Source organism: Equus caballus, chromosome 24 (assembly GCF_041296265.1).
Source record: "Equus caballus isolate H_3958 breed thoroughbred chromosome 24, TB-T2T, whole genome shotgun sequence".
NCBI classification, from domain to species: Eukaryota; Metazoa; Chordata; class Mammalia; order Perissodactyla; family Equidae; genus Equus; species Equus caballus.
The window spans coordinates 20,027,195-20,050,061 of NC_091707.1; the positions used below are offsets into that span (position 1 = coordinate 20,027,195).

At 43.2% G+C, this 22,867-nt stretch overlaps 1 protein-coding gene and 1 long non-coding RNA gene across 3 annotated transcripts in view; one reads left to right on the forward strand and one right to left on the reverse strand.

Annotated features, from left to right (window-relative positions):
• Positions 1-4,449: 4,449 nt before the first annotated feature.
• The window catches only part of RTN1 (reticulon 1), a 216,761-nt gene continuing 198,343 nt past the window's right edge, over positions 4,450-22,867 (reverse strand). For both annotated transcript variants that reach the window (XM_023627825.2, XM_070249822.1), the window contains exons 4-9: positions 16,197-16,404; positions 13,583-13,721; positions 12,058-12,127; positions 11,487-11,533; positions 11,343-11,401; positions 4,450-5,233 (exon numbers count right to left, since the gene is read on the reverse strand). In XM_023627825.2, the coding sequence (XP_023483593.2) occupies positions 5,191-5,233; positions 11,343-11,401; positions 11,487-11,533; positions 12,058-12,127; positions 13,583-13,721; positions 16,197-16,404 (566 nt within the window). In that variant the 3' untranslated portion in view covers positions 4,450-5,190. The remainder of the gene's footprint in view (positions 5,234-11,342; positions 11,402-11,486; positions 11,534-12,057; positions 12,128-13,582; positions 13,722-16,196; positions 16,405-22,867) is intronic.
• LOC138920642 (uncharacterized) lies at positions 7,231-12,474 on the forward strand. The gene is made up of 2 exons (XR_011432156.1): positions 7,231-7,389; positions 11,959-12,474. It is a non-coding gene; the product is annotated as an uncharacterized lncRNA (long non-coding RNA).

The window sequence follows — 22,867 nt, forward strand, 5'->3', positions numbered from 1 at the left end:
TCAAAGTGTTCTCTCTACTTCTATTTTTTGGAAGAGTTTAAGAGGATTGATATTCATTCTTCTTTGAATTTTTGGTAGAATTCAGCTGTGAAGCCATCTCCTAGGCTTTTCTTTGCTGGGAGGTATTTAATTACTACTTCAATCTCCTTATTTGCTATTGGTCTGTTCAGGCTTTCTATTTCTTCTTGATTTAGTCTTGGTAGGTTGTATGTTTCTAGGAATATATTCATTTCTTCTAAGTTGTCCGATCTGTTCACGTGTAATTATTCATAATAGTCTCTTATGATCCTTTTTATTTCTGAAGCATCTATTGTAATGTCTCCCCTTTCATTTCTGATTTTACTTGAGTCTTCTCTCTTTTTTCTTCATCTAAGGATTTGTCAATTTTGTTTATTTTTTCAAAAAAGCCAACTCAGATTTGTTGACTTTTTAAAAATTGTTTTCCTATTATCTGTTTGATTTACTTCTGCCCTGATCTTTATCATTCCCTTCCTTCTTCTAACTTTGGGTTTAGTTTGTTCTTCTTTCCTAGTTCCTTGAGGTGTAAAGTTAGGTTGTTTATTTGAGATCTTTCTTCTTTTTTAATGTAGGCATTTGTCACTATAAACTTCCCTTACTTCTGCTTTTGCTGCATTTCATAAGTTTTGGTAATTTTTGTTTTTGTTTTCATTTGTCTCAAGATATTTTTAAAATTCCCTTTTGATTTCCTCTTTGACCCAGTGGTTGTTCAAGAATGTATTATTTAGTTTCCATGTATTTCTGTATTTTCCCATTTTCTTGCTTTTACTCACTTCTTTCATTTCATTGTGGTCAGAAAAGATACATGTATAATTTCTATCTTCTTAAATTTGTTAAGACTTGTTTTGTGACCTAACATGTGATCTATTGTGGAGAATGTTCCATGTGCTTTTGAGAAAAATGTGTATTCTTCCACTGTTGGGTGAAAATTCTTCATATGTTTTTAGGTCCATTTGGTCTATAGTGTTGTTCAAGTCCATTGTTTCTTTATTGATCTTTCTGACTGGATGTTCTATCCATTATTAAATGTGGGGTATTGGATTCTCCTACTATTATTGTATTGCTGTATTACCTATTATTATTGTATTGTCAATTTCTTCTTTCAGATCTGCCAATGTTTGTTTTATATACTTAGGTGTTCTAATGTTGGCTGCATTCATGTTTACAATTGTTATATCTTCCTGTTGAACTGAGTCTTTTACCATTATATAATGACCTTTGTCTCTCAAGACAGTTTTTGAAAAAGTCTACTTTACCAATGAGTTTCATATTTTATACTCTTGTGTTGCTGTTTAATGTCCCTTCATTTCTACTTGAAAAACTCTCTTTAGCATATTAGGAAACAATCAGAGAGAGTTAATTCCAAAAGAATTCTTTTAAAAGGCAACTGTGACCCAGGATACAAAAGAATTCATTTCAATTTACTCATCAAAGAAAATGTGGCCAGCCAAACTAATTCTGTAATATTGAATGTATTGAACAAAAGAAAAATTAAAAAGAAAAAATCAGATTGAGGAGCTGGAGGATGGTGCCAACATAAAGCACTAGAGAAGCAGATTGGAGTCTGAAGCAAATGTCTCTTTTGTCCGATCAGCAGAGCTTGCTTATTGCCTGGAGACCACTACCACGCTGGCTAACACCAAAATGCCAGTGGTGGCTCCTGTATGGCCCCGCTTGTTTCTCTACACTCAGAAGAGTGCTAAAGTCCACGTGCTCGGAGCTGCCCTATCCAAAGACAATGTGGTGAGTGCTGGAACCCCACAGTAGTGAAGCGAGGCCCAGCACTCAGCCATGCTCAAATGCATTGGGGTAAGGGACGAGCTGTCCCACTACTTCCCAGCAGCAATTCCTTACAGTGGGAAACAAGCAGGCCTGGGCTCTGTACAGGAGGAAAAGGCTTCACAGTGGAGGAAGGACTCGTGTGAGGTACGGGATGGTGTTATGGGTTGAACTGTATCCTCCCAAGTATATTGAGGTCCCAAACCCCTGTACCTCAGAATGTGACCTTATTTCTAAACAGGGTCTTTACAGAGGCAATCAAGTTAAAGTGAGGTCATTAGGGTGGGCCCTAATCCACATGATGGTGTCTTCATAAAAAGGTGAAATTTGGACACGCTGGCAACCAGCAGAAGCTAGAAGAGGCGAGGAAGGACTTTCCCCCAGAGCTATGAGAGAGAGCATGGTCCTGCTGACACCTCGATCTCAGGCTTCTGGCCTCTGCAACAGGGAGGGAATCAACTCCTGTTGTTTAAAGTCATGTAGTTTTTGGTGTTTGTTAAGGCAGCCCCAGGAAGCTAATATAGGTGGGGAAGGAGCAGAGGGGCATGAACTGTTCTCCTTCCTTTATTCCTGAAATGATCCATAAAGCATACCGCAGCTTCTTCATCCACTCACCCCACCCCCCGCATGCTTAACTCAGCCATAGGCTGTAAGAAGTTTCTACTTTTTTTTCACAGCTTTCAGAACAACCTCTCTCACTCCAGGTCCCTGGAGGCTCTGTTTTGGGTCCTCTTCTTACATGGTAGTTGGTCCTCATCTTATTTCCATCATCTCAAATATCACTTTGATGCTTCCTGTAGAAGCAGGATATTATGTGCTGCGTGTTCCGTTTGTTAAAATTCATACCTATCATTTTGTAAGGCTGGAGTTTCCTCAGGAAACTTTCTTCACCACTGCCAGCAAATGGAATTCCTCATTGCATCCTCCTAACGAGCAGCTGCTTATGAAAGGGATTCTGGGCCCACAGGAAGGAGGCAAATGCTGCAAATGCAGATATTGAAGAAGGTTAATTCTACACAATAGAGCCTTTTAGGAGAAACTTTATCCCCAAGGTTGGGGACTGAAAGACATACATGAAAAAGAAATACTCTTCTGTATCTAGTAACCATAAAAAAATAGCAGGCACCAAACTAAGCTTATTACCTTCCTTCCCCAAGCCAGCTCTTCTGGGCTTTCTATCCTGAAAACTGGTATTGCATTCTCCTGATCAGTTAGTCTTAGACAGAGTTGGGGCTAGGGTGAGGCCAGCGAGCTGCCTGGGGTGGAAAATTTAAGGAGGTGCTAACTCTCACAGTCAGCCTTGGTCTTGAAACCCCACATCTAATCAACTGCCAGCTCCAGTCCCATATTCCTCTGCATCATCTCTCTTAGCTGCTCCTCTGTGCGCAGTGCGTGCTTGGCATGTTGGGCTAATAAAAGGATCAGGGACAGGTGACTATCTCCTTTCTATTCTCGTGGCAGCTGCTTTAATAGAAGTCTAGTCCTTTGTCACCGGTTTGCTGTTAGTTTTGTTACAATTGTCTCTTACATTCTTCTAATCTCAGTATCATGTACCTGCAGTGTGTTTATGTGACTCTCTGAGATCTAAAGAATAAAGCCCAAAGTCCTTAGCAGTCAAGTTTCTTCCTAGTGTGGGTTCAACCCACCCTTCCAGCCTTACCTGGTACTACATTCCCACCCCAAGTGCCTTACAACCCAGTTCAGCTTATTACTCCCCATTCTCTGCATATGCCATGCACTTCCACGTCTTAGCACCTTAGTACATGTCTTTTCTTCACACCAGGATGAACCTTCTCCATCTGGAAAGTGCCAGATCAGGACCCAGCCCCAAAGTTCACCTCCCCTGAGAATCCTTCTCTGTTGCTCTGCTGTTATAACGCAGCTCTTATTTCTTGCTGCCCCATATTAAGTTGGCATTTTCACAAAGCCCCCTCCCAGCTCCCCCATCTCAGCTGTTGGTACAGTGTCCAGTTGCCTGTGTGGTTGTCACACCACTTTGCATAGAAGGGTAACTCCCTAAGTGCTCATTGAACCCAAGTCCAAAACTGGTCAAAGGCAGCTTTGTGTAAGAAACTATTCCTTTCTTCTCCACTTTTATTTCTCCCACTGCTACTATGTTCATCCACTTCTACCGCATCATCTTTGACTTTTGACTTTCACAGTGAAATAACATGCAATTGGACTTTTGCAAAAAGTGGTGAGCAACCGTTAAAAGACTTAGCTTGGTGAGGGCAGGAACTGTCATCTCTCTCATTCATAGCCCTATTCTCAGCGCTTGGCACACGGTATGTGCTCAATAAGATTACCAAAAGACTGCGTTCATAGCAATTCTAGTTGTTTTCTGCCAGTGTTGTGTCACATATTACACAGGAAGTTTATGGAAGGAGTATATCACTCTCAAGTTTTTTAAAAAGTATTTAAAATATCTGCATCAACCCCACAGAGTACATGAAAAGCGTTTTCTTGTTTTATTACTCTTCAGTGATTTCTATTAATAGCCCAAAGGAGCCAGATCCTGGGCTGGGGTTGGACCTTGTGGCCCTGGAGACAGGGGTCGGGGGGCTTGGTCTCAGCCTTCCCAGCATGCCCTCAGGCGACATCGTCTCAGAACCTTTGCATTTTATGGTAAGACCACAAGAGGAGAGGGAGAAGTTTCTCCATTTAGTAACATTTATTTATGCATTCAGTATCAAGTACATAAGTGCAAATATCCAGAGTCCATAATTCAGCCCATTAGGAACTACAGAGAAAGTAATACAAATTGTAATAAAGTGAACATGCTGGTACTTTTAGTTACCATACATGTAAATCAGCCCGTCAGTCCCACACAACAAAAGTACTGCGTGTTTGTTTGGGTTTATTTGTTTATTTAATTATTTTAAGTTATACAAAACTGATTACCATAAGTACGGTCGACTGTTTATTTTTACGTTGTGTGTGTTGGAAAAACACTAAAACATCGTTCTACAATTCTATATATTGTTATTAAAGATTAATCCAACCAGCAACCCAAGGACATAGAAGCGATTTCCACTATTGCATCGGTGCACCGGGCAGGAAAGGCCTAGCCACAGGGAGCATTACAGAAGCACTGCAGGGGGAGAAGAACACCAAAGAAGGAGAGGCAACTGGGGCTCTCACCATCATGCACTTTTTTTAGCGACACAAAATTAAAAACCACATCTAATACACTTTTCTCTATACTTTAGTGCTTGACACAAGTGACTCAAATATCCTAAGAGTACAGGAACAGCCTAAAAACAGCTGTTTTAAAGTTTGTCTCTAAGATTATGGTACTGGGGGGAGAAACAATCAGTTGGCGGTAACCTGTGTGAACAGCGCTGTTACCACGTCAGACAATCATGTTCGTGTCCAGGCCCGGGGCGTACCGATCTACTCAGCGTGCCTTTTAGCACCTGGGATTTTAGCTTGAATCCTAAAAAGACAGTATCAAAAGGGAGAAGTCACAAGTGTTATTCATGAAATCATTTTATGCGTTCATTAGGTGTTGTTGCTTTAATTAGCTAAGTGACTAAATAGCTTAATATTCCAAAAGATACTACCGTTAAGTATGAGTGTTGATAAACACATTTCTACGCAGCAATAAGAAGAAAGTATAATTAGATAATGAATGACCCAAGAAAACCATATTCCTTAAATTATAACTTTTTAGGTAGACAAAGATGTTGACTATTTCTGAATTGCAGAAGCTGTAATATAGTAAGGGTGACCATTTATCACCCAGTCTGGGGCACTTCTGAAAGAGAAAGAGGGAGATATTACTAACCATTCCAGGACAATGAGCATAAACAAGGATGCTTCCAGGTAAAGGAGCCTACGGTGATCCTCAGCACAGTCAAACTACCCAGAATTGGAATTAGAAACCTGAGTCCCTGTGGCAGCTCTGCTACTAATTAGCTGTGTGACTTAGACTAGCTAATGAGCTTTCCTGGTTCTAGAGCATTTATCTTTAAAATGTGAGTCTAGAATAGATATCTCTAAAGCCCCTAAAATTCTGTGATTCTCACAGAGAATAATGGCAGTGTTATTTTCGGGTAGGTTTACACTGGGAGCATTTTGTTTTGTTAATTCAAAGCTCAATGAGCTCATCATGCAGACTTTGGTTGAGACTCTCCTCTTTGCCTGGCACCCTTCCAGGTGCTGGAGCTCAGTGACCAATAAAAGGGAGAAGGTGCTGTCCTCAGGGAGCTTTCATTCTCGTAGGAGCTGAGGAGCCAGAAATAAACAGGTAGAATCAATAAGAGTTCAGACAGTGATAAATGCTATAAAACAAGGTGCTATGATAGGCATTGAGGGGGCAGCAGTGGTATGATGGGTGCTGCCTACTTTAAATCACTGATCTGAGAAACAGATGCCCAAAGGACGGGAAGGGGCCACCAGGCACAGATCTGGGTGGGAAGTATTTGGGGCAGAGGGAACAGGGAGTGCAGCGGCCCTACAGGGAGCACGAGGCTAGGAAGTGAGGAGAGCAGTGGCCAGTGTGCTTCGGGAGCCGGGAGGGAGGTCTGAGAGGCAGGCAGTGACCAGTGGTGCTGGAACTTGCGGGCGGTGGTAAGGCATTTAGGTTCTATTCTGTGTGATGGGAAGCCACCGACAAATTTTAGGCAGGCGAGTGATGTGATCTGATTCATGTTTTAAGATCATATGGTGGTTGTGTGAAAAAAGTGCGGCAATGAGGGTGGGAACCACAGTGGAGGGAGGGAACCTATAGCAGGCCAGGTCCCCGATGGCAGTGACCTGGGTTATATGGTAGACATGGAAACGGAGAGAAGCCAACAGTCTAGGGATCTGGTTTGGAGATGGAGCTGACAGGACCCGCCTGATGTGTTGATGGATGGAATGTGTGGGCAGCAAAAGAGGGAGAGTAATTAAGGAAGATCCTTTGGTTTGGGTCTAAGCATCCAGATGAATGATAATGCCATTTAGCAAGATGGCACTGCCCGAAGGTTCTGGGGTGAAATGGCAAGATCTATTTGGCCATAGTGAATCTGAAATGTTTACGGGACATTTGAGAGAAAATATCAGATAAAGAGGTAAACAGACCTGGCACTCAGTAAATCTTTTGATATAGACTTTATACTTCCATTAATAGCATCTAACTAAACACCTAAATATAGGGTTTTGCTTTCCCTAATTTCATTTTATTGATTTCAGTTCAGCATTCTCATTTGCTCAGATCACTTGATTTGTTTTGAATCTCGAGCTTGCCATGTTCTGAATTTGCTTTTGCTCCAAGCTGTGTGTCACCTAGAACTGGGATGATTATATTTGCTTTGTCTTCACACAGTCACGTGAAGAGAAGTTGAAAGTAATGGAGTCCAAGGCAGGGCCCTGTGTCACATTACCACACATGACCCAGAGAGATATTTGACAGAATAATGAATATCCTTAGGGTCTCCTATCTCAACCTTCTAGAATTCTGCCAACTGTGCCATCATCTGGACCATCCATCTCCATTTCCTCCTCAGGGACACCAGGAAGACTTGTTGAGTCACCCACTGGAATCAGAATGCTCACTGGCTGGAGCAGCCCGTATGATCCCTCAGTTTAGTGATCACAGAACAATCTACTGTGAGTATTTATCTACATTTTGACTAATTCATTCTAGAATTTTGTTTGAAAGTAGGCATTCAATTAATCAAAAGGTAGTTTCTAGAATCTAGTCTTCTCTATTGAAAGTCAGGACAGTTCCTGCCCAATTTCGGTTTTCAGGATGTCCTTCAGGAAGTCCTCATGAAGAGGGCTTCCAGGTAAAATCGCAGGCTGTTTTGTCATCCTAGAATATATGTCACCGGACATGGAGTGTTGTATTGACTTGAGGAAGATTTCTTTTATGTTCTCCCTTACTTAAAGCTTTAATTTCCTCTACAATATTTATTTTTTACTTTTTAATTTGAGGCCCTTTTCCCTTATTTTTAAAACTCTAAGATGGGTTAGTAGGTGTTATTACTCCCATTTTAGAGCTGGAAAACTGAGACACAGAAAGGTTAAATGACTGAACAGGGTCATCCATCCCCTCAGTATGGAGGAGGGAGTGGCACTGAGGTCTCCTGACCCAGCCCGGGATTGTCCTCCACACCGCTTGAACTCCAAGCAGTAATAGGATGATGATGATGATCATGATGATGATATCCAATACTTATTGAGTGCTTCCTATGTCCAAGTAAGAGTACTTCACAGACTTATTTAACTCACGTAATATCCAAACCCGATGAGGTATAAGAATCAACATTCCCAATGTGCAGATAAGGAAACAGGCTCAGAGAGTCAAGTAACACTTATGATGAGCTTGTACAGCTAAAAATGCCGGAAATGAACTCAAACCAATCTATGCGATTCCAAAGATCATATTCTTAACTGTTTCACTAAAATGGTGTGAGTTCTTTTGCTGGAATTATTCTAACATGGAGTCAGGATTTCACAGGTTGAAGGAGCCTCAGAGGTAACATCCCACCAAGAAATTTCCTTCAAAATTTAGTGTCAGGCCAAATGGGTTCTCTTGAAGAATGGCTGTTTCCTTCTTTCTGATAACAAGAACTGTGTAAATTACCCAGTTTCTCTTTTTGTTCCAGCTACCAAAAAGCTCAGAGCCAAATCTGAATGAAGCTCAATTACAGAAATCACATTAGTCCTCATGGTTAATATGTTTCCTCTCTATTCCTTTTCACAGCCTTGATTTCCAATTTTAATTTAACAACTACATTGTAGACATATGCTCATACATTGTATGTTCTTTGCCATCTCCTGTCCCTCCATTCTAACAGGTCTATACTCTTGTCACTTTAGTTTGAATTATAATAGCCTCCTAGCTGACGGCCACATCTATACTCTCCTCTCCAATTCTCCTCCCACTAGACTGTCATAGTGATCTGTGCAAAACATATCTGATTACATCAACCCCTTGCATAAAAACACGAGGGGCTGCCTATTCCTGTTGGGTTGGAGTCATAACTCCTTTCAGCATTCAACACTTGACCTCAGCCTCTCTTCCTAGACTCCTTCTAGTTGATCTTTCCGCTCATTTAAGCTTCAGATACTCTGGTTGACTCACTGCTTCCTGAACATGACCTACATTTTCATGCTTCTGCCTTTGCTGATTTGTTCTTCTTGCAATGTCTTTCTCCTCATCATCCACCTGATGAATATTTACCCATCTTTCAGGGCTGCTATACACAGAATGTTTGCATCCCCCTCAAGTTCATATGTTGAAACCTAATCCACAACACATCAGTATGAGGAGGTGGGGGCTTTTGGGAGGTGATTAGGTCATGAGAGTAGAGCCTTCATGAATGGGATTAGTGCCCTATAAAAGAGACCCGAGGGAGCTCCCTTCCCCTTCCACCCTGTGAGGGAGGACACAGCAAGAAGTCCTCAACCTGTAAGAGGGCTCTCCCACAATCTGACCATGCTGGCACCCTGCTCTCAGACTTCCAGCCTCCAGAACTGTGAGAAATAAATTCCTGTTGTTTGTAAGTCACCCTATCTATGGTACTTTGTTATAGCAGCCTGAACTAAGACAGGGGCCCTCATTTTAGTGGCTTTCCATTATCCCTTCTAGGTAGGAACAGTTGTTTCCTCATCTCTCTGACCTTAATATTTATACAACTCTATTGTAGTTCTTATATTGTCTTCTAGTTGTTTCTTTACAGTTCTGTCTACACTGATAGGTCTGAGATCATCTCATTCGTCTTTAACCCCCTGTGCCTGTAATAAGCAGTACCCAGGGCATAATAGGTACGTCTCCTTTTGGGACCAACCAACCAACCAAATAAAAAGTTAATAGACATCACTTGTTCTAGATTCCCAAACTAAGTATTAGACAATTTAGGACTAGAACTTCTTTCTTCCAATTTTCAAGGTTCTATTCTGGAGTTCTTTGCTGTAGTTCCTGAACACAGTTCTAACTGTCAAAAACTCAACCAGGGAGTTCATTAAAATATAGATTCCAGGGGCCAGCCCCATGGCCAAGCGGTTAAGTTCGTGTGCTCTGCTTCAGTGGCCCAGGGTTTCGCTGGTTCGGATCCTGGGTGTGGAGATGGCACTCCTCATCAGGCCATGTTGAGGCGGCATCCCACATGCCACAACTAGAAGGACCCACAACTGAGATATACAACTATGTACCGGGGAGGATTTGGGGAGAAAAAGCAAAAAAAAAAAAAAAAAAAAAAGATTGGCAACAGTTGTTAGCTCAGGTGCCAATCTTTAAAAAAAAATATAGATAGATAGATAGATAGATAGATAGATAGATTCCAGGTCCCTAAGCCTAGAAATTCTAATTCTATAAATCTGTTGTAAGAATCCAGGAGTTAGTAATTTTAACAGGTTTCCCAGGTTTTGGCACCACCAAGTTTCATACTATAACATGCTCCCATTTCTTAATACAAAGTAATGACTATTTATCCTTAATTTGTTGATTGTCATTAGGTATTGATTGCATTTGGGTCCTAGCTAATAATTTTAGGCATTTTGAAATGCACTGTAGATCTGATACAGATCCAAATTCACCATGAATTTAAGAAGAAGAATATAAACACACAATAAAAACAAAAATCTTTATCTCCTTCGGGGAGAATTATAACTGATGATATGCAAATCTAATAACAGAGGAACTTTAAAATGGCTGGTTTCCTTATTTGTTCTGTCTTATACGTCTTTATCTAAAGCACTTCCCTTTAATTCTGACCATCATCTAGGTCCAGCCACATGACTCTAATTACTAGAGGGAGTTCATGTGGGCCACGTCTAGGCCTTTTGTGACATGTATTTGTAGTTGAAGCCCAGGTCAGCTTTTGATTGAAACAAGACCTTGAAGAATAATGACAACAGAAAACCTATCATTTTAGATGGAGACATATCTAAAAATACTAATTCAAGAATTATGGAGAACTAAGTTTAATGACCATGTTAGCTGTAGATACTCACAACTGGAATCCTTATCTCCTGATACATAAAGTAGAATCTATTTAAGACTCAGGTTTAAAAAGCAAGGGTGTTAAACAAGCAAACACAGACACTTGTTGAGTTGAAATGGTGTAATTTAAAATGTAACAAAGGTTTTAAAGATTTTTTTTAATTTTTAAAGCTTTAAAAATAATTTCAATGGTTTGCAAAATCAATAATATCTATTGTTTAAAAGGTGGAAAGTGTTTGTTAATTTAATCGTTTTTATTTCAATTGCACTGTCATAAATTAATTTTACTTCTGAGTCAAGCTTCCTTCTTTCCTCCACCCCATCTCATTCTTGGATATGAACCCGTCCCCAGATAGAGCTTAATATCATTCATTCACTAAAACTCACTCATCATGATACCCGAAATAAACCACTGAAAGTTTTGTTTGAGAGTTTTTAAATTTATATGTATTTTCTGAAATAATATAATTGGGAAGTGCATGAATATATGACTCAAATAAGTGAATGATCATAAACCAATCTATTTATTATCCTTTTATTCTCCCTACCTAATCCACTCAAATGCCCACTGAAGACGTCCTCTCCGCTTTATGAATTGAGCTATGTAACTTACTTTGCCACGACAGCATTTATGTGAGTCCTCACAAGTCCCAGGTATTGGTCAATCTGTGCCTACAAAGAGAAAGAGACCATGAGCACATCTAAAGGTCATGAGGTCAAAACTGAACGTGAATGTCTGACACCACATAGAACTTACCTGGTGCTTAATGTACACTACAGGTAGAGTAAACAGTGAAACCACAGCTGGGTGAAAAACAAACACAGTATTAAAATTCTGAGAGTTAGCAGTGAGAATCAGCTCATAGACACATTTTTATATAGTTATGTGATACTGTAGCTTTATCTATGATAGCCAGCTTTTAGCTAAGAGATGGCAGGGCAGTTTACAAGGAAAATGAAAGGATGCTGAGCCCTTTACAGATATTGTCATATTCCTGGAATGAGGGTGGACTGTGCCCTCCCAGGACGAAAATGAATTTCTGTCCACAACTGCCATTATAAACAGACACATATTACAAGCCAAATAAAACCAGTTGTGGTAGAAGAAAAAAAATCAATGCCAAACTAAGAAATTCATTATTGATGTGTAATATATATTTTATTCTTTAATTGCACTGCACGGTCAGGGAAATGTTCTGCACTCAGGGATATCTGGCATTTGTTCCCAGGAATCTAGTAAAACAAGCTAACAGCCAACAGCCCAGGAAGCAATCTGCTCACACAGCGTGTGAAGGAAGACGGGACAGTGACACACTCGCCTGCCTTACCCATGAGCAGCAGGGTCAGCCCGTTGAAGAGAGCGCCCACATAAGTCAGGAGCCACATCAGGACTGCAAACTGAGGAAGGAAATGACCGTCAGAGCTTCTAAAACCGTCGCGATGGATAAGAGTCTCATTTCATTGACTTTTTTTTGGATTAGAATTTGAGGTAAAACACATCATGGATTCAACAGGAAATGTAAGAGCATTTAAAGCTCATCAGAATTACAGAAAGAGGATCTAGTCTTCACTTCTCTGGGAATGCTTTGGGTCTCTTTGTTATAAGGCTCAAGAGACTCAGTGAGATAATAATCCAGGGCAGGAGTTGGCAAACTATGGCCCTTGGCCTGTTTTTGTATGACCCATGAGTTATGAATGGATTTTATATTTTTAAATGGCCAAATAAAATCAAAACAAGAATAACATTTCATGATATGTGAAAATGATATGAAACTTAATTTTCGGTGTCCGTAAATAAAGTTTTATTAGCACATGGCCACAGTCATTCATTTACATATTGGCTTTGGCAGCTTTCCTGCTACAACGGCAAAGCTCGGTGGCTGCAACAGAGTTTGTGTGGCCCACGAAGCCTAAAATATTTACTATGTGGCCCTTTGCAGATGAGGTTTGCGGACCCCGGCTCCAGCCCACAATTCTTACATTTCAAACATAAGTAGAAATGTCACCTTCAAGGCCTAAGGTAAGTAATTATAATCTCCTGGCTGCCTCTCTTTAGTCATTGCTTGCCAAGACATTATTCCACTAAAGCACCTCAGAGGTCAACATCGCATCACTCACTTTTCCTGGAACGGGAACCAAGCAGCCCCGGGTACAAGACCCTGCTAGTGTGCACAAAATGCTGCAAGAGCAGGGGACACTCACAGCCACTTCACAGGGCTCCCCACCCCTCTGCTCCTGGCCCTGCCCATCGTGGCTGACAGACTTCGGCTTTACAGGTACATCGCGGGGCAGTCAAAGCAGCTCGTTCAAAGAAGCCCAGTGAGTCCAACGAGAAGCCCAGGGGCAACACCCGGGACCCGAGGTCCTCCACCTCGCGGGGGCACAGTCTCACAGCCCGCACCATGTAAGGACACGGGCCTCTTACTATCAGCAGAGTCCAGAGTTTCTTTCAATGAAAAATTATATATATTTTTCACATTTCCCAAACTAGATTTTTATTTTAAAATTAATTTTAGGAAAATGGCTGAGGAATTGAAAAAGGTAAGGAGAAGCAACCTGGTGTGTTGTAAAAAGTACAGAACTGGAAGCTGCGTGACCTAGGTTGATCCCAGCTCTGCCAGTGACTCCCTTGGCAGCCGCGGGCAAGTGTCTTAGCCTCTTTGCCAGTTTGGGCTTCTGTAGAATGAGGGGCTTAGACTAGATGAGCTCCCCGGTACCCTACAGCTGCACGTCTCCCGACTCTGGAATATAAGCAGTACTTGCTTCTTATCCTCCTTTACATGGTGGTTTATATCATACCTTTAGGGAAAACAAAACTCAAGACATTCAAGTGAAGGGCTTAAGCAATCGTACTTTTAAGGAATCCACCAGGTCCTGGACGAGGAAGAGCCTCCTCAGCTCTTTGAGCGTGTTGTTCACGTAAAGCTGCAGGCAGTCTGTGTACTTCTGGATCTGCTCCTGAGAAAGGCTGATCTCCAGCTCTAGGTAGGCCCTGTCAACAAACCACCCAGAGACCTCCGTCAGAGGGACCGTGAAACTCTGAGTTTGCCTTCTCGCCCTCTGAGGATGACAGCGGGCCATGCTGGGGGCTTTCTGCCAGCCAGTGGGTTGTGGGCGCCACACCCTGCCCGCCCCCCCCCCCCCCCCCCCCGCCACTGTGCCGGGGACGCAGGGATCAGGACTCTCAGTGGGGCGCTGTGACTGTTTCTGTCTCCCGAATACAGCCTTATGGTGTGAGCTGATAATACAGGGCCACCGGCTGGGCCAGAGGAAAGTCAGTCCAGACTCAGCTCATTGCTGAATTCCCCATACGTCCCTGGCCCACCAGGTAATTGTAAAGGTCCCCATTTCTTCTTGGCTGAGTGGAGATGAATCATCTTTTTAAATAATTGAGATATCTGAAAATCCTAGCTGCCAACGATCATCTGTCATCAAAACTTTAATATTTCATGTTTAAATTCTGGAAAATACTTCCAGGTTTTATCCAGAGAGCTCTGAGAACTCAAGGGACCTGGGCCATGTTAAAATGCTCACTGGTTCCATGAACAGCAGCATTGTTAGCAACCGCATTTTTCATTTGTTCCAATGGTTAAATGTAGCTCCTGGGTAGAAACCAGGCTCCTCCAACAGTTCCATCCTTCTGTTCGGCCACGTTTGGTCCCGACAGTGGTCCATCCCCCCTCTCGCCTTCCCTCCCTCCACTCTGTTTTAAGACAGCGCCATATTGTCTCCTTGGAGGATATTTCTAGAATCCTTACAGTGTTTGTCTAACTCTGGGAACAGCAATGAAGAGTAAAGCAGTGATGGCTTGAGTTTTAGGGAGTTTATGTTTCTCCCCGTTAGAAAAAAGAAGGAAAATACTGATTTGTCTAGATAGTATGCTTTGATTCCAGATGTTCTCTGAGTCAGATATTCCTTTTACTGATAAAAACAACTCAGCCAAAGGAAAGTTTTATATTTTAACTTCGTCTCCTAAAGGGAGATAAAGTAGTTGAGCTAATTGTAGTTAGACCCTAAGTTCCGTACTGGTATTGGAAGAAATAAGCCAAATGAGAGACATTTCCCCCTGTAATGTGACAGCCCTGGGGGCCAAGAACATGGGAGAAACCAGCCCGTCTGGACGGCTGAGGGCAGAGGCTGGGGCAGGACAGGACTCCCCAGGTGCCAACCCTCGTCACGGGCTGGCATCACCGAGGTGGTGTAGTACACGCCACGTAAGATGACCCTCCAATTCTCCACTCTTCCCACCTTGGGGGTGGGAACTTGTGCAACCAGGTTATAGCCCAGAAGACCCATTAACTCTGCATGAGAAGAAAGCCAAATGTATGCCAAGGGCAGGGACGCTCAGACTGTGACTGGGTTTGACACTGACGAGGGAAGCCGAGGCTGAGACGGGAGGTCTGACATAGCCTTTTCCCTTTCTCAGCAAGCCCTCATCATAGGGGCGTCTTTTCCTTTAGGAGCCTGGTGCCCTAAGGCCTTGATTCCAAGGACCGGTGAGGTCAGCGAGAGCCAGGGAGGACTCGGAGGCATCCTGGTGAATTACCGGGGCTGGCCCAAAAGCTACTCCACGGCAGCATCTACAGGTCTCATCCAGCACTCAGAACTGTCCCTCCTCTGTGACAGGAGGCAGGGACACCTGCAGGGGAGCTGCACTCTGGGGCCAGCACCTGGGGAGAGGTGACTCTGACAGTCAGTGCTGACAGTCCCCGGGGCTCACGGCCCAGAGTCGGGAGATAAACTGGGCAGAGCTGGGTAGCACCCGCTGGCAGTCCTAACACCTCCCTCTGCCACACTGCATAAATCCTCTTAGTATACTGCCTTTTTAAAAAATTTCCTCCTCTTCAATGTCCATTCTAGTCAGATTTCCCCAGTATAAAAGCGCAGAGGAGGGCATCTTAGAAGACTATTCATGAACCTTGCACCCCTCGCAAGGTTGGCCCTTTGGTATTAAACTTCCAGAGAGCCGGAAATAACAATCTGAACACACTCATCCTGGCTCTGTGCTGTTTGCTGGCCAGGTGCCCCTGGGCAAGTCACTTTACTTTTAGAACCTCAGTTTTCCCACTTGTAAATAGGGATTATAATGCCCTGCCTTCTTCACAGAGCTGGCAGGACCAACTGTTGAAACACGCCTGAAATTATAACACATTGTACACCTATAATGGATTATGATTACTATTATTAATAAATATAAAATACTAATATTAAGCATCAACTTATATCATATAAATTAATATTAAATATTTGATTAGCAGTAATTAAAATATAAAAACTCAATGAAGCAATAGTGTTAGAATAGGGATAACTGAGTTTGTTTTACAGATTCACCAGAAATGTTAGCTACTCAAAGACAGAGCATCACTGAGACGATGTGTGGTCTGTTAGGTCTCAGAGAAACGTGACCCGCGCACACGGGGCTGAAACAGGCCAGGGAAGGAGCCCGGGGGGCGGCCAGGGCGCTCACTTGAAAGGGTGGCCCTCGTCGGTTTTCTGCACAGCTTGTAAGACTGACTTGTAGATGCGGAAACTGATGGTGGCAGAGAGTGCGGCCAGGGCCAGGTAGGCGACGACACTCACAACGCTGAACTGGGTCAGGGAGAAGAGCAGCAGCAGGAAGCTCCCAAACACGATCCCCGTCTGCTTGATATCCCTCCAGTAGAGCAGGTCAATAGCTGTGGGGAGGCAACACAAGCAGCCATTAGTATTTGCAGAGTGGAGGCAGGGGGCGGGGGGCAGTGGCAGGCAGCTGCGGCGGCTTGACCACAGAGCCGTGGTCGGGGCAGGTTCTCGCCTGGCCTTTGGACTCCTAAACAATGACACAGAACTATGCCCAGGGTACTTACTCTCATTTCATCTTGCTCTGGAAGAACCCGTCCATCCCTGAGGATAATCCCTAAATGTGCAGATAGGAAAAGGCCATGGACTCTCCAGGCCCACATCTCTACGAGCATCTCTCACTGGAGCACACCATCTGTACCGTGGCCCAAATTATGTGACTTTGAATCAAACTTGAAAATACAGAAGGCTCTGTGAAGTACCCGTCCTCTTCTTTTGATGGCATTGACTGTGTGCATCCTGATGCCCTGCTGACAAACCTGCATCTCAATGGCGGCCTGTAAATGTGTACCTCAGTCACCAAAATGTCCCTGCTGCTGAGAAGGAGCTGGGACAAGGAAAACAGAGGCTCTCGAGAAGCTGCCTTCAGTAGCATGGCGGCAAGGCCCAGGAGACCCCAGCCAATGCCAAAGGCACCTGAGGAAAGACGCAGCCTGCCTCCGAATTGAAGGGTGAGCGGCTGTCTCAAGAAACCGGGGAGCTGACACTTGCATTAGGCCATTTTGCACAACATGATCTGTTCGCTTACATTCTGTGATTTTAAAATCTGGAATACCAGCTATAAAATCTATAGCATATCTATCATTCAGTTATTTCCCTCTTTCAACTTAGAAACAAAAAATTAAATTGCAAAGAATAAAGCTATGATGCTTCAAATGCGATACAAATAAATATTTCAAATGGAAATATTTAGACTATTCTAGTCACTAGATTATGAAAAGAGTATAGAAGCCTTGCTTAAGAACGTATGCAAATTTATTCTCCAATTAGGCAAGTAACAAGTGTTTTTTTAAATTGAGATACAATTGACATATAACTGTGTGAGTTTAAGGTGGACGACAAGCTGATTGGATATATTTGTATATTGTAATATGATTAGAACTGCAGCGTTACTTACTACTTCTGTCACGTCACATAACGATCATTTCTTTTTTCTGGTGAGAACATTTAAGTTGTAGCCTCTTAGCGAGTTCTAAGTACGTAACACAGCACTGTTGACTATGATCGCTATGCTGTGCATTAGCTCCCCAGAACTTATTCATCTTCTCATTGCAACTTTGTACCCTTTGACCAACATTTCCTCATCTCCCTCACCTCTTGACCCTTGTTAACCACCATTCTACTCTGTTTCTCCAAGTTCGGCTTTTTGAGAGCCCACATTTCTGTCTGACTTATCTCACTTTGCATAATGCCCTCAAGGTCCATCTATGTTGTCCCAACAAATGGTTTTTATAGACTGTTGTGTCAATTACTTTTCAGAAAGAGAAAATAAGACACAAAATTTCCATCTCACAACCAAATGACAGCGGCAGTTGCTCACACTGCCAGCTTCATGTGCAGTGTAAATAGCAGGCACCTGGTTTACAGAATTAGACACTAGTCATTTGCTCAGAGGAGAACAGAGATGAGCAGGTTGAAGAGAGCAGGGAGCCGCCCCATCATACACCAGTAGGTAACTAGCTGAAAGAAGTGCAAGAGAGGTCACACAGCCTAGTGACAACCCTGGCGCTGTAGTGGGGACATAAGGAATGCTGCAGAGCAAGGCATTAGCCTGACAGCAGACTCGAGTAAATCAGGCTCAGAGGCCCGGAGCCTCTTTCACAGCAGGCTGGGAGCACCCCAGCAACCGGACACTGGAGACAGAAGTACGTTTGAGCTGAGCTGCCATCCATCCCCACCGACTCCCCGCCCACTGCCACCACCTGGTCCACCAATGACAGTAACTCAGAAAGGTTACAGTAGCCAGCCATTTCCTGGGGCAGAAATTTGTTCCCTTCCCCCTATAACACTTCTGCAACACTTCTGTAGGATGTAGAGGAGAGAATCACAAGCTCGTTTCGGGGTGAAACAAAGTTTTTTTTTTTTCTCTTTTGAGTCAGGCCAGTTCTACAAGTAGGTTTAGAGGGGCAAAGGAAAAGTACTGCTGCCCCAGAGCCTCTCTCCTCCCAGCCCCAACCGCCAGCCCCACCGACCTCCACCATCAGGAATTCATTCCTCTGGTTAATCCTTTTTATCTTCAAAGGGTTTGTTGTCATCGTTTTTTAATGCAAGGATCCCAGGAGGGGATAATGCATTAAAGATTACCTTGTCATAAACAAAAACATTTGAATGAGTTCAACAAATGAATTTCTTTTTAGAAGAGTTTGTTGAGCAGAGAGCACCCAAGTAATAACTCTTTTTAGGTAGAAGAGGGATCCTCTGGAAGACAGGACACAAGAAACCCCTGGGCGCCTGAGGGTAAATGACAGAAGTGGGAGAAGAAGGGAGCTCCTCGGAAGCCTGGCCCCCGGGGCTGAGTGGATCTGGAGACAACACACTGAGGTAAACCGAGGCCTGAGTCTGGACCAGCAGGGCTGAGGGCCCCCTAGGATTTATTCTGTTTCGTGGAGGGGAGATGGGGAGGGAAATAAAAAGGAGACTAAAACTACCATCTTGTGCAGCGTTCTCTCTCCTGCACCTGTCCATTTAATTCAGTATTTATTGAGCAAGAACCAAGTGCTAGGCTTTGTGAAAGGTGCCAGCGATATCAAATAAATGAAGCATTAAAAAAACAAGAAAACCCGTAGGCAAATAACTAAATAAGCTGTAATCTTCTGTTTTATGACGCCCAGATTCACATGGCAGATGCATCTGGAAACAAACACTTGATAAGACAGCATGACTTGTGCTAAGGGGCTCCTCCCCAGGACTGCAGGCTTACCCACCCCCTCTGAGATGAGGTGAAGGGACACGGGACCCTGCAAGCAGTTTTCAGGCAAAGAGGAGACAGAATTAGCTGTTTTCAAGTGAATCCCCACTTGTGAATCGACTACCACCTGTTAAAAATGGTGTGCCCGGGGCTGGCCCAGTGGCACAGCGGTTAAGTTTGCACGTTCAGCTTCGGCAGCTGGGGGCTCACCGGTTTGGATCCCGGGTGTGGACAAGGCACCGCTTGGCACACCATGCTGTGGCAGGCGTCCCACGTATAAAGTAGAGGAAGATGGGCATGGATGTTAGCTCAGGGCCAGTCTTCCTCAGCAAAAAGAGGAGGATTGGCAGCAGTTAGCTCAGGGCTAATCTTCCTCAAAAAAAAAAAAAAAAAAATGCAAAAGCCGTCTGAATCTCGGACCCTGTCAAACAGCCCGGGAATAGCAGGCACCAGGTATGCACTTTCCTTGAAGAAATTGTGGGCAGACAGGGTCAACTGTTAACTAAGCAACATTAGTTTTGTGTAGGTTATGACACAACAGGTGTTTCAATCAACCTGCTAAGATTGCTGGAGGTATCTAATTAGGAGATTAACAAAAGACTATCTTGAAACCTCCGTGGGATGTCAATTCTGGGTACTCTGTGACATGAGTGTCTGTTTACATAGATTCTGAACTGTTCAGAGCACTCTCAGATATTACCTCATTTAAACCTCACAATAAACTCCATCAGACAGGAATATAACAGGTGAGCAAGCTACAAGTTACGAAACTTGGCTATTGGCTAGTTAACAGGAGAAGCAAGACCAAACCCTAAGTGTGATGCTTTTCCCAAAACAAAAGAGTTGCCTCTCTTATGTTATATGGTTATATGTCAAATGTCCCCCAAAGCATGTAAAATTAATTTGGGCAACCTGGTTATATTTAAATCTGCTTCCAGAGCTAGATATTTAAAGGGAAACTCTTTCTTTAAGTGAAAACAAGTCATTGTCAACAGTAAACAGTTACTGGTCATCTGTTCATCAAGAAAACTCAGGAATGAAGAGATCACTAAATTTTGTTCCTGTTTTTCAGGAACTTAAGATCTAGCTGGGAAGATTGGACATTCATTTAAAAAATGCTGAATCAATGCCAATATGCCTCGTGCTGTCAGAGGTGGCAAAAGTTGAGTTCAAGGAAGAGACTTTACTGGAATTGATGGAGGAGAACGTGGGATGGTTTGTGAATGCGGTGAAGAATTTGTTAAGGAGATGGGGTGGATACAGGGAAATATTATGAAGGATTAGTCAACAAGAATGGTGACTAATTAGCTGTGGGAGATAGGAGGAAGAGTTAATTAAGGGTGAAGGCAACATTTCAAAGCTGGGTGACTGAGCGATTAGTATCACTGACAAAAATTGACAACCCGAGGGTGAGCTTGCTTGGGAAAAAGTTGACACTTGTTTTTAAACCTTCCAATGCAATGACATCACATTGGGCTTTGACCCTCCCTGGGGAAGAGAGGAGACACGGATCATGATGAGACGAGGCTGACAATCTGCACAATACTTACCAATGTTTTTAAAGCTTGGAAATCAAATGATTTGTTTTTCTTGGCTTTGTAACAGTAGCCTTGAGTTAAATGGCCAGTAATATCATATTCCAATGATATTCCGAGGAATAGGAACAGTAGGTAATTGGAAATGCAGGACTGAAATTTAGTAAAGAGAGTTGAACGTTTACATTTGAGTGCACTCTGAGTGGACATGATGATTGAAGCCAGGATTGTGGAGGAAACCTCCAAGAGAGGCAAGACTCAGGGATGGAACTGGGGACGAAACCTAGTTTAAGACTCAAAGGAATAAGTGGAGCTATAAAGAGAGTCCTGTCCGAGTATTGGAATGGGTACCCCAATAGTCTGGGTTATGGCAGTCAAGGAGAAGGAAACTCCCCAGAAGAAAGGGGTAGGCTACCGTGAGGAATGTTGGAGACAGGAGAGGAACGAGACTTGAGAAAGGACCCCTGGATCTGGAGACTGAAGGGCACTCATACGGTGGCAGAGCGTTGGAACCGCGAGGATGGAGGCCATATTGTAAAGGATCTGGGAGGTGGGGAGAAGTTCAAAGTAATAAAGAAGATGGTAAATAAAATGGTAGTTTGTGGAGTAAGAGCAACAAGTAAACCTTTAGGTTGAGCAAAATCTGGGAATTTTAGTGGAAAGGGAGGAGTGAGGATTCTGTTAAGAGGAGATATTTGGTGAGCAAGGTCTCTGAGAAGTGGGGAATGAATGGGATTAGTCATAGCTCTTTCTTTTCAAAGAAGGGAGAAAATGAAAGGATGAGTAAAGAGGGAGGGACATTTTGGGCGTGGCTACAGATATGTGTTGAGGTGGAAAGGGAACAACATAAAGTAGCTTGAGGTAATCACTGAAATCTTTCCTGGAAAATGAGTCGTGAGGTCTTCCTGAGACTGAGGGGGCTGGGGAGGGCTTGAAGAGTTCAGGACAGGTCCAGACCTGCATCGTTCAGTACAGTAGAGATGAGCCCCTGCTCCATGTGGCTACGAGCCCTTGAAATGTGGCTAGTCCCAACTGAGATGTGCTGCCAGGGCAAACTACATATCAGATTTCAGACTTAGACCAAAAAAGGACGTAAAGTATCTCATTAATACTTTTTAAACTGATTTTTTTTTGTTGAAAGTCTAATACTCTGGATAAGTTGGATTAAATAAAATATATTATCAAAATTAACTTCACCTGTTTCTTTTTACTTTTTAATGCAGCTACTAGAAAATTTAAAATTGCATATATGGTTCATATTGTATTTCTATTGGACAGCACTGATCTAGAAAAATACAGTAAGGATTCACAAAGGAATGAATAAAAGGACTGCCGGGAAGTAAAGAGAGTTTGGTTGAAGTTAAGGATCTCTAGCGCATCCCGTCAATAGGACTGGAGGCTGAGCTTTCTGAGCCGCAGACGGAGGGAGGGCTGACCCAGGGCTGCGGACTGGCACAAGGAGCATGGTCAGAGGAGTCAAAGACCCAAGAGGGCAGAATGAAATGAACCACCTCGGGCTCAGGCTGGGAATGACAGGGAGTCAAGACCATGGGGAGCTGATGGGTTGGGAGAATGGCAACGGCTGTGTGTGGTCAGAGCACTGGCAGACGGCCCGAAGCTCTGAGGATTCTGTGGGAAGGGTAGGAAGTGATGAAGTGTGATCAGAAAAGAGCATTTCTGTGCTCCCAATCTGCTGTGTAAATGCCGGTTTTTCACATTTTAATTTCGCTTAGAGTGATATAAACTTGTGGAGGAAGCTTTATAGTACCGGATCCAGACAAATGGGTATTTGAATAAAGTTTCCTTAGAACCCATGTGAAAAAATATATAAGTAACTCTGTAACTGCAACAGATGACCCCAGGGAGCCTTTGGGTACAACAAAGTATCGAGAGCTCCTCTCTTCTTTCAGTATCCTCCTAAAGCAGAAAGGCCAGGGGAGAGTGTAAACCCCGGAGGAGACATTTAGTAAGCACACGCACTAAGACAGGTAAATTACTGTATTGCTTTGCCAGTTACAAAAATTAAAGTTACTTTGCTAAAAGCCCAGGAGTAACGCATTGGCTTTGAAATGAGAG